Source organism: Camelus ferus, chromosome 31, assembly GCF_009834535.1.
Source record: "Camelus ferus isolate YT-003-E chromosome 31, BCGSAC_Cfer_1.0, whole genome shotgun sequence".
NCBI classification, from domain to species: domain Eukaryota; kingdom Metazoa; phylum Chordata; class Mammalia; order Artiodactyla; family Camelidae; genus Camelus; species Camelus ferus.
Window position 1 is genome coordinate 2,969,797 of NC_045726.1, and position 11,972 is coordinate 2,981,768.

At 45.6% G+C, this 11,972-nt stretch overlaps 2 protein-coding genes across 5 annotated transcripts in view; both read right to left on the reverse strand.

Moving 5' to 3' along the window:
- Positions 1 to 5,797, reverse strand: part of LOC102510293 (ankyrin repeat domain-containing protein 26-like) — a 52,070-nt gene extending 46,273 nt beyond the window's left edge. The window contains 4 exon segments of the mRNA XM_032470827.1: positions 1,256 to 1,362; positions 4,461 to 4,634; positions 4,799 to 4,913; positions 5,571 to 5,797. Of these exon segments, the coding sequence (XP_032326718.1) occupies positions 1,256 to 1,362; positions 4,461 to 4,634; positions 4,799 to 4,913; positions 5,571 to 5,782 (608 nt within the window). The 5' untranslated portion in view covers positions 5,783 to 5,797.
- LOC116660808 (adhesion G protein-coupled receptor B1-like) overlaps positions 5,729 to 11,972 on the reverse strand; it is a 57,859-nt gene continuing 51,615 nt past the window's right edge. The window contains exons 2-4 of one of the 4 annotated variants that reach the window (XM_032471102.1): positions 11,211 to 11,348; positions 9,167 to 9,202; positions 5,729 to 5,854 (exon numbers count right to left, since the gene is read on the reverse strand). In XM_032471102.1, the coding sequence (XP_032326993.1) occupies positions 5,788 to 5,854; positions 9,167 to 9,202; positions 11,211 to 11,348 (241 nt within the window). In that variant the 3' untranslated portion in view covers positions 5,729 to 5,787. Of the gene's footprint in view, positions 5,855 to 8,781; positions 9,072 to 9,134; positions 9,217 to 11,210; positions 11,349 to 11,972 lie in introns of those variants that run through there. The other 3 variants (XM_032471103.1, XM_032471105.1, XM_032471104.1) reach the window with 3 other exon arrangements.

An 11,972-nucleotide genomic window follows, 5' to 3' on the forward strand; every position in this document is an offset into this window, starting at 1 on the left:
CAGTTAATTTGGTCTAGTTTACCAAGTTAATATCCTGCCCACCGCTGGAGAACTGACCACTTACATGCTCGAGGGCTCATCTTGGCAAATTACCTCCAAGGCCAAAATGGAGGGACAAAAAAGAAGCCTCCTGTCCTACTTGGGTAGCACACAGTAGAAGTTGCTAATTTAAAGTCCTCTGATGGACAAGAAAGGATACTGAGGTCACTTATCTGAAGTAGGTAAAGATTTAAATAAAGGATTCCCCATTTCTTCCCTAGTCTGAAATATAATACTTTAAAATCAGCTAGAGATCAGGTAAGGAGAAGCTGTTTGCAGGCTGAAAACAGTAATATGAATAAAAATGGCAACAAAAATAGTCACGGCTGTAGTTAATCACGCTAAGAAGCATGTGCCCGGCACTAACCTGAATAGTCTACATATGGTCTTTCTTAGGCACAACCCCCCTTGAAGGATGTACTACGACCCTCCTTTACATGTCAGGAAACATATTTGTTGATAGTAAGTCATGTACCCCAGGTAACACACCTGACCAGCAGGAGAGCTGGGAATTCAACCTCGTCTGACTCTAAAGCCCAGCTCTTTCCTGTTTATCATCCACCAAGGACTTGTCTTCTTTAAAGAGAATGTTTATTCAATAATTAAAGCTATTTTTCTTCCTTCTACCATTATCAATTGAAAATAAAAACATCAAACTGTACTAGAAATGAAAAAGGATAAAAACTGATGAGCCCACAGTATCTGGTCATAGTTACTCTCTTAGTGATACTCACTTAGTGATAACCTAATAACATCAATATCCTTCAAAGAAAGTAATTTAAAGCAGAGTCATCCAAAAGGCAAAACAAACTCCTCTGTTTAATATGCATCTTTTAAGAAAAAAATTTACACCAAGTAGAGGTTAAAAAAGTTATAAAAGAATGAAGAAATTCAACACTGTCTCATAAGGTAAATTAAAATTAGAGTCCATACTAATAAAACTAAAATGAAATCCCTGAACTATTGTAAGATCATATGACCAAAAAAATCAGGTTGCAAATGACAGCAGTCACTATCATAAAGGAAGATGAATCCTGCTGCATACCGTTCTTCGTGACACCAGGCAGAATAATTGCTTTTCTACCTAACTGATGATGTGTTGATTCTAAGTTAATCCTCTTCTTATTAAGTTAATCTTTCTGACTGGCTGTTACTACTCTAGAACAACATTAAGATTAAACAAAAAAAGAGAGGGAGAGAGAACAAACTATTGTACCTTTGCAGCATGTCGACTGCATGTACATTTGCCCCATTCTCTATCAAAAATTTGACCATCTCTTCTTTGTTCTCCCTGACGGCGACTAAAAATGGTGTGAAGTTATACTGTAAAATAGTAAAAACAGTTGATAATGTACAAAATTACATATACATTTCAAAACTGAATTTAAAAACTTAAGTCTCTGGACTTAAAACATATACTATAAAACAGTAAATAAAAAGTAGCCCCTTCCTCCTCGCCCCTCTGTGCTCCTTCTCTTGAAAAGGCTCCTCCTTGACCTCTTCTAGTTTCCCTGTGAAGTCATTCTCTGAAACCCATTTCAGACATTTGCTGGTTCCAAGAACCTTCGCTTCTATCACAGCGTGTGTCAGGCATTCTCTAGTTACCTTACTGCTCAACTACTACTCCTGACACTCTAAACACTGCTCCAGAGAGAACCATTTAGCTACTGAATCAACTACATTTTTAAGGAGCCACACTGAGGAGAAAGATACCATACTGTCTGCAACATGCATAACCTATCCAGTTACAACTATGACTAATCTCATAAAGCTTGCAGACATTCCAATGGGACTATGACTATTTGCATGTAAAGAAAGTTTTTCTTAAACAACTTATAAATTCTAATTTGAAAAATTCCATCCCACTCTTAAGGAATTATTATAAAATATGAAGTAGACTATAAATTAATATAGACTGTCTTTAAAATATTGAAATATTTATCAAAGTACACAACAGGAATTGTAAATTCAAATGCTTACAGAGGCAACATATGTGGCCCAAGTAAGTGAAGGTCCCAGGTGAGGACAGCAAACCAGAGAACACATGCCCCACCGAGAAGGGGCCACCTCTGCAGGGCAGACCGCATAGGAGCCTGGGCTCAAGGGGGACCAGATTTGATTCTTTAGGAGAAGTTCTGAAGTGCAGATTTCTGCACAAGTCTCCTAAATTTTAAATGTTGATTCAATGTATGGAGACAAACTAAACATACCCAGGGCCATGTTTAGTCTATAGCCCACTTGTGTTTTTTATGTTTGCTGTGTTTCCAAACAGTTGGGTATAAATCAAGTATTTGTATGTAAAACCTTGCCTTTCTGTAGAATCATATGTCTTACATACAAAAACACTGGGCCCCAACATGTAATAAAAATTGTGATTAAGACTCATAATACCCACTTCAAGAATTTTTCCAAAGCCTGCTAAAACTACAGTCTACCTGTATCTAATTCCCCCTGATTGTTAATCAAATGGATAATCAGTTCATAAGACAGCTGAAACTAAGTTATTAAAACAATTCCAATTTGTTACTGATATCATGGGTCTCGATGTTTAAAACTGCCATCTTGCATGGTATACTTATATATAATGGAATATGACTCAGCCATAAAAAAGAATGAAATAATGCCATTTGCAGCAACATGGAAGGACCTAGAGAGTCTCATACTGAGTGAGGTAAGTCAGAAAGTGAAAGACAAACCCCATAGGATACCACTTAATATGTGGACTCTAAAATATGATACAAATGAACTTATTTACAAAGCAGAAACAGACTCACAGACATAGAAAACAAACATGGTTACCAAAGGGGAAAGGGGGTGGGAGAAGAATAAATTAACAGTTTTGGACTAGCAGATAGAAACTACTATATATAAAATAGATGAACAAGGTCCTACTGTATATACTACAGGGAACTATACTCAATATCCTGTAATAAACCATAACGGAAAAGAATATGAATATATATATGTATATACATATAACTGAGTAAGAATATATATAACTGAATAAGAATATATGTAACTGAACAAGAACATATATATAACTGAATAAGAATATATATATAACAATAAGAATATATATAACTGAATAAGAATCTTATATATAACTGAATAAGAATATATATAAGCTGAATAATATACATACATATAACTGAATATATATATATATACATACATACATATATATATATATATATATAATAGAATCACTTTGCCGTACACCAGAAACTATCACAACACTGTAAGTCAACTAGACTTTAATTTTAAAAAGCTGTCATCTTGATTATGCTAGGGCTCAGTGAATCTAATAGATATATGGCAAGAGTCTGTCACACAGCTTTAACCAAAAGAAGGCTCATGATTTCCTATTATTGCAATCAGAAAAACCCTGTTGACCTAATGACCTGGATGGGAACAAAAGGTGCAAAATCTTTAAAGGGTCTGACTCTACTTACTGAATCACTCACCACAACCAAGTTTATAGGATTGTCTGAGTGCCACTGAATGATCAGTGCTTAGAAGGGAAAAGGAGCTATTCTTCAAGGCAATAGATATTGCCAGTAATATTGCCAGGAAGGGACAGATAAAAGTCAGGCTAACACAGCTGGAAACGAGAGCACTGAAAGAGGCAGCATCTATCAAACCCCCGCTCTTTCAGAGACGTCTTATTTTTGAGATCTGTGAATTTACATGTATTACACGTATCCATTCAATAGTCCTTAATCAAGGGTTGTATCAGAATCTCAGAGAAGTATTTCTAAATACCTGTATCCAGACCTGAGTAGATTTATTCAGTCAAAATCTTCAGGGGAGAGCCAGGTGGAAAAGCAGGAGAACCAGCTTTGCCATCACTTGCTCCTCACCTACAGCCACAGCCCCACAGGGGAGCTACACCAGGCTGAGCATGGAAGACCCCAAGGTGTACATGGAGAGCCATGTGGCCACCAGCACAAGTGAATGCCCCTGCTGGCTGTCAAACATGACCTGACCTCACTTGCCCAGATTCTAGAACTTGGGATCCTGGGGTGCTCAGGGCCTGTGGTTTGCTGCCTCCCCTGCCCAGGTGCAGTCACCCAGCTCCCCCTGCTGGGTACTGGGTTCCTTCCTCCTCCCACCCATCCCCAGGCAGGCACCCAGCCCTTGCTATCACTTTACTCCCCGCAAGCCTTCATCTTCTGTAGGCTCTGAGCCTACCACCCACTCCCAGGCACTTCCTAATGGGAAGTTGTTCCTTCTGGGGTACAAGTGCGGCTGGGAGACAGAGCTCTGCCCTTTCTGTGGGCACAAGCCCCTGGCCTTGGCTTTGGAGTTGTTTCCATGATAACAGGGCCTGATGTATTCAGTATACATTCTACTATAAATAAAACACCTGTAGCTAGAAAAATCCCTGTATTTCAAATATCTTGTAAATAGTTGAGCTATACCTGGTTTATCGCCTCGATGTTTGCCTTATAGTGGAGCAGCTCTGCTGCAATTGATGTATTTTCAGCCAAGACGGCGTAATGCAGAGCAGTGTTTTGAAAGTTGTCCTCAAGATTTGGGTCAGCACCCTGTTTCAGCAGGATAGTGACACACTCTTCCTTCCGGCATTGTACAGCCTGTTGGTATCATGCCAAGAAACAGACTGTAAGTGCTAGGCATTCCAAGTTAACATTCCTCGGTTCCAGAAGTTCATTATATTTAAAACAGATAAATTCATTTTTATTCTAAGTAATTAAATTCGAATCCATCTCACGTGGACACGGTTGGCTGCTACACACACCTTGATGAGAGCTGTCCTGCTTTCCTCGTCACGAGCATCCAGGTCACACTTCCACTGGGTAAGGAGAGCCACCACTGATGACTGGCCGCTGGCGCAGGCTAAGTGTAGTGCAGTCCTGCGAACATGAGAGGACTTTTTAGGAAATTAGAGCGTACTAGTTCAAAGGTACAGTTACTCGTGTAATTGTAAACATTCAACAGCATGCTATTCCTATCCCTTTAAAACTAACATTTAGTCTTCTTATCTTAGTTCTTTCTATGGGGAAAGAACAGTATTTATTAGCTCTTATTACTCACCACATTAATGGAAGAACCACCCGTTTGAATAGAAAGGGTATGCCGTTGAGATTCAGCTCACCTTGGGTCTGACTTCTACTTAAACACTGTCCCTTATTAGCTCTCACTTAGCCTGTCTGTGCCTCAATTTCCTCATCAACAAAATGGGCATGAAGTAGTAGTGATCTTACAGGACGCCGCTGTGATGCTTAAATGAAAAGCTATGCAAAGTGGCAGTTGAACAGCTCAATAATTGTTAGATAGTATTATAATTGTTACCGTTACTATTTTACAAAGACAACATTTCAATTAAGTAAAATGATAGTATATCTACTTTGCTGCTGCAAGGATCAGAGAGAATACTGTACTTCAGTGATTCGAACATGCTCATTTTCTCACTCTTCAACATCTCTGACATGGGAAGGCAATTTAAAATCCATGTCTTACAACCATAGTTGGCAGCTCCTCCCAGGCCCGCCCCGCCCCGCCGCTGTTACCTGTTCTTCCTGTCTCTGCTGTCTACATTTTTCTTACGTGACAGCAACTCCTGCACTGTATGTGTGTCACCTAAATATGCGGCTTTGTGGAACTCCTTTAGCTCACTCCTATAGACATGATACCCAGGCACGGGCTTCTTATGATTCCCGCGCTCTCTCTGATGGATGCTGAAGTCCACCCAGCTCGCGAACTTAGCAAGTCTCTTCTTCATCTGGCTTATCGCCTTCCGACACCGCTCACTTCCCTCCTGGCCTCTTGCCACCTCCCGATCTCAGCGCTGGCGCTACAGAAGAGCCACAGAGGTCTTGCTGCCACACCTTGGCTGCAAAGCTCAACGGCTCGGAATGTTTGGTCTGGAACAGTCGTAGCCTAGCAACAGCACTGACCCTCAACTGTCCCTCCAGAGCCAGTGTCCCTGTGAGTGCGCAGAGGCCTGGAGGCCCAGTGTGCCTGGTGCACATGTGGGAGCCTAAGGCATTTCAAATCTCTGCAATTGCTTGTGGGCCATTTTGGATTCTTTTCAAATGTTGGTGCTAGGTGGCTAAACGTTTCGGGACATTTCCAGAAGTTAGGCTTGTCCCTGAGAAAGCCATGTTTGTATGCAACTGTGGTTAGAGTAGGGTGGAACCACAGGATGCTGAAGGCCTAATCCCCCAGAGAGCTCCCCACCAAAAATCTCTACATCTCCTTATCCCTCAGTGTATTCCTTTCCCCATCCCTCTGGGCCCCAGCCAGTCTCCAGGGAATTTAGCAGACGCAAACAGCAGAAAGTTGTTTTCATGGTTTCAGAGACTGTGGCAATATGCATCATTAAGTGGAAACTTGAGAAACCAACACACGCTCTCCAGATGAAATGAAAATGTGTTTCCGCATGTCTGCTGACCCTGCTCTGTGGCTCAGCCTTATGTTTACACGCTTCCTTCACTTTATTTATTTTTTTTTTTGCTTTTATTTCTACCAATTAAATCTTGAATCCATCTGAGATTTATTTGGGAGCATGGTATAACATTTGAGAACTTTTTAACCATGTGACTATGAAAACACTACGTCAGTTACTCAGTGAGGCCATGCTGCTGGCTGACCACCTGCAGGAGGGGGGGAAGGCAGGGCAGGCCTCTTCTTCCTGCCTAATTCCATTCTTCCTCAGCTGACTAATTATGGCTTCTGGCCCTGCCAGGATCAAAACTGCAGGGGGCGGTAGAGTTCCTAAGTGGCTGACACTCCTGAGAGCTGGTCTTGAGTGGACTGGACCTGGCAAGTGTTTTGAAGCTGACTCTCAGGGGCATTTCTGTGCCCCCGCCTGCCCTCACCTGCAACTCCCCTGACCTAAGGGAATGTGGTGTTACTAATTTCTCCTGTTAATCTATCTTTTCCTATTAGCATATACTGTTATTTCCCTCACCTTAAAAAACAAAGAGATGGCCCCATTTCTCTGCTCTCCTGTACAAACATCTCCTGACCCTGCAAAGGAGCTGTTCCCATTCGCTTCCTCTGATTCCTCTCATTTTCCATCCAAGCAAGTGTGTCCACTCACTGCAACTGCTCAGGACAGGGTCACCCACCACCCACCAGGTGCTGACTCCATGAGGAGCTCTCAGTCCTCTCCTCGCACGGCCCAGCAGCCACACTTCCCACCGCTGCTCTCCCCGACTTCCTGAAGCCCTTTCTTCAAGGGGCTTCCCGGGTCTCAGGCTGCTCTGGTTTCCTCCCACTGGCCCTGGCCGGTCTTCTCAGTCCCAGCCCCTGAGTGCTGGCACACAGCACCCCTGAGGCTCAGTCTTCAGGCCTCTACTACTGTCTGCTGCTGCCCACAACAGCCTTAGGGCTTTATGTATTATCTACAAGTTGGTAACTTCCAAACTGCTATTTCCAATCCAGACCTCCCTCCTGTATTCCAGACTCAAATACCCATTGCCTCTCAACGTTATCTCTTGGAAGTTTAATAGGGCTTCTCCTGGGCCAGTCCTTTCCTGATCGTACCCTCTCCTGGACCTGTCCTCTCTTGGTCCAGCCCTCTCCTAGGCCTGCCATGACCTGGGTCTGACCTTACCTGGACATGCTCTCACCTGGGCCTGACCTCTCCTGTTCCTGCCCTCTCCTGGGCCTGCCCTCATGTGTCTTGCCCTCTCCTCTGCCTGCCTTCTCTTGGGCCTGCCCTCTCCTTGGCCTGCCCTCACCTGGGCCTAGCATCTCCTGGGCCTACCTTCTCCTAGTTACTGCCCTCTCCTGGGCCTGCCCTCACCTGGTCCTGCCCTCTCCTGGACCTACCCTCACTTGGACCAGCCTTCTCCTGGGCCTGCCCCCACCTGTGCTTAGCTAGCCTCTCCTGTTCCTGCCCTAAGCTGGGCCTGCCCTCTCCTAGGCCTGTACTCTCCTGCGCCTGCCCTCTCCCGGGGCTGCACTATCCTAGGCGTACCCTCACCAGGGCCTCCCTGTCCTTTGCCTTCCCTATCCTGGGCCTGCCCTGTCCTTTCCCTACCCTCCCCTGGGCCTGCTCTCTCCTGGTCCTGCCCGCTACTGGGCCTGCCTTCTTCTGGGCCTGCCCTCACTAGGGTCTGCCCTCTCCTGGGGCTGCCCTCACCTGGTCCTGCTCTCTCCTGGGCCTGCCCTCATCTGGTCCTGCCATCTCCTGTTCCTGCCCACACCTGGTACTGCCCTCTTCTGGTCCTGCACTCTCCAGGGCCTGCCCTCTCATGGGCCTGCTTTCTCTGAGTCCTGCCCTAACCTGGGCCTGCCCTAACCTTGTCCTGCACTCTCCTGGGCCTCCCCTCTCCTTCTCCTGCCCTATCCTGGTCCTGCCCTCTCCTGGGCCTGCACAGTCCTGGGCCTGCCCTTGCCTGGACCTGCCCACTATCTCCTGAGCCTGCCCTCTCATGGGCCTGCCCTCTCTTCAGCCTGCTCTTTCCTGGGCCTGCCCTCCTGGGCCTGCACTCACATGTTTCTGCCCTCACCTGGTCCTGCCCACTATCTCCTTGGCCTCCACTCACCTGGCCTGCCCTCTCCTGGACCTACCCTCACCTGGGCCTGACCTCTACTGGACCTGCCTTCTCCTGGCCTGCCCACACCTGGGCCTGCACTCTCTTGGGCCTGCCCTCTCCTGGTCCTTCCCTCACCTGGGCCTGCCCTCTCCTGGGCCTGCCCTCATCTGGTCCTGCCGTCTCCTGTTCCTGCCCACACCTGGTACTGTCCTCTGGTCCTGCACTCTCCAGGGCCTGCCCTCTCATGGGCCTGCTTTCTCTGAGTCCTGCCCTAACCTGGGCCTGCCCTAACCTTGTCCTGCACTCTCCTGGGCCTGCCCTCTCCTTCTCCTGCCCTATCCTGGTCCTGCCTTCTCCTGGGCCGGCCCTTGCCTGGACCTGCCCACTATCTCCTGGGCCTGCCCTCTCTTCAGCCTGCTCTTTCCTGGGCCTGCCCTCACCTGGGCCAGCCCTCCTGGGCCTGCACTCACAGGGGTCTGCCCTCACCTGGTCCTGCCCACTATCTCCTTGGCCTCCACTCACCTGGCCTGCCCTCTCCTGGACCTACCCTCACCTGGGCCTGCCCTCTCCTGGTCCTTCCCTCACCTGGGCCAGCCCTCTCCTGGGCCTGCACTCACCTGGGCCTGCCTTCTCCTGGTCTTGCCCTCTCTCTCCTGGGGAAGTAAGCCAGAAAGAGAAAAACACCATACGAGATCACTCATATGTGGAATCTAAAAAAATATATATATAAATACAAAACAGTAACAGACTCATAGACATAGAATACAAATTTGTGGTTGCCAAGGGAGTGGGGCGTGGGAAAAGACAGACTGGGAGTTCAAAATTCGTAGATACTGACAGGCATATGTAGGATAGATAAATGAGATTATACTGTATAGCACAGGGAAATACATACAAGGTCTTATGGTAGCTCACAAGGAAAAAGAATGTGACAATGAATATATGTGTGTTCACATAAAAGTGAAAAATTGTGCTCTACACTGGTAATTGACACAACACTGTAAACTGACTATAAGTCAATTAAAAAAAATGTTAAAAAAAAAAAGTGCTCCATTCAGAGCTATGGTTACATGCTGATCTTTTAGGGACAGAGACTAGGTTGGAACCTAAATGTACAGACTGGGAGAGAAAGGGATTTCAACTATTCTGACCAATTCCTGTTGAATGAAACAGAGAGGCCAAGCCCTCCCATTTCAAAAGTGCCCAGTTGGTGAGAAGACCCACTGCAGGGCAGGAGAAAGGAAGGAACCTCCTTAACAAAGGTCCCAGATGAGAAAATGGCCCAGTGACACTCAACTCAGCCCAGAGGGCCTTCAGCCTGAATGTGAACGTGGGGAACCTGGGCAGAAGTAGGCGTGAGCCCTTCCCTCACCTGCGCAAGGTGGAGGCAGCTTTCAGCACCCTCCTCACCACACACCTGTCCAGCCTTCCTCACTGAGTCACAAGGGAACTGGGTGGAAAGGATTTCAGCCTCATGTGTTTGGCCCTGGGCTGGGGCTGGGATTCCCCTTCCATCTGAGTGGAGGGCAATGATGTCTCAGAATAGGGTGTGTCTGGAATCAGCTGCTCCAAGTGCCCCGTGTGGGTGTTTCCTGGCACCACAATCTAGAGGGGAGGACCTGACAAATTCTGTCTGATGACAATCTAAATGCTTACCAAGTCTTTTATTAGTCAGCATTATAACGTTTATAGTAAAGGGCTGAGCCCAGACACAGCAGAAGTCAACCTCTGCGCTACCTTGTGAGATCTGCCCAGGCCACAGCACTGGATGTAATTTACTCTCATAAATTCCCTCTCCATTAAATGTGAGCTGACACTTGACCCTTAGCAACTTCAACAACCTCCCATTTAGGTTCCTGGGGAAGGTTCTCACATACAACATCCAGGGCTTATGATAGTGACCCCAAAGCATCCCAAATGTTAGAGACATGTACACCTAAGATACACTTCTTGGGGAGAGATTTCTCTATTAAAACAGCTACTCCAGGCAGTGGATAAGAGCAGTGTTGTCTGAACATGTCCTGCCACACACAGGATGCAAGTCAACATTCGGACAGGCTCAAGTTTTGTTTATCTTTGTTCATGGTCCCTGCTTCTTTTTGTAAAGTCTTGTAAGTTTACTTGCACTCCGTTGTTCTGATACTCTTCCTACTCAAATTAGTAATTTCTGCTCTCTGTGTTATTAATCTACTTAGAAAATGGAATAGTACTAAGATAGATTGGCAATCTGTTAAGAGCCAATGAAGGCAAACTTTCAGGTAGGTTCCTGACGAAGATGTGTCTGTTACAATGAAAGCCCATATTGACAAGGTCTATGAATGATTTGCATTTACTACTGGGGTTTTTTAACTCATATATAGCTAATTTGCATTTTCCCCAAATTCATTTTTGCTTACTAACCCTACAGTTGATACCCTTACGATTTAATTCATCAAAAGCAATCACTTAAGCATTGTACGTGGGCATGTTTGTGGCCTGTGTTCTCACAGGCTGCCAAGCACAACACAAACATGAGACTAATTAAGTTCATCAGGAAATGAGTGTGCATGTGACCCAGGGCCACAGCAACTCATCTACTGCCCTGCGCCAGCAACCACAGCAGGAGGCGCCATAAAATCTACGAAATTCTTCTGCCAGCTCTGAGCTGACAACAGTACTTACAGGTTCCGGGGGCCTCGTGCCAGCCAGAGGCAGCGCACACACGTGGCGCTGCTGCACCAGCCAGGGGCAGGGTCCAGCCAACGTTCCCGCTGTTCGGTGGACTGTACACTTGGACATTTCTGGCCAGTCCTCTCACCACTGAGGAAAGAAAAGGCAACATATATTTCTTACACCTGTTTACACATGGCAAGCTATCACTTACCCTGAACTTCTGCTCTGTAGTAGGAGAAATACTGACTTCCTTAAACTTTGAATTATCTACAAACAAAAGCACATGAAAACTCTCCAAATCCACATTTAGCCAAACTCAGCCAACTAGGGCCTTGGTCTCTATGGAAGCTAAGTTGTTGTCAATAAAAACAAGGGAGTAAAAGTAGTAATACTGGGTTGGCCACAAAAGGACAAGGGACAAGGCAAGAGCGAGAAACTGGAAAAGCAGCTTCAGTTTTCCATCACAGGTCATGGAAAGAGAGACAAGAGGATTCTATCATCTCTGCCTCTAAATGAGAACTGACAACATGGAGGACGCCCATCTAATCCGGGCAGCTAGATTAGCTGGTTTCAATTATTCATTTCTTCTCATTCAACAGACACTAAATATCTTCTGTGATTCAAAAAAAAGGCAAACATAGGGAGAAATCAAAGATAACACTCAGTTCTCAATTAACTGCCCCAATAGGGACTTAGAAAAACATGCAAATTAAATACAGGTATTATCTCCAAACTCCACTTTAGGAATAACATCATTTTTCTAGACCACTA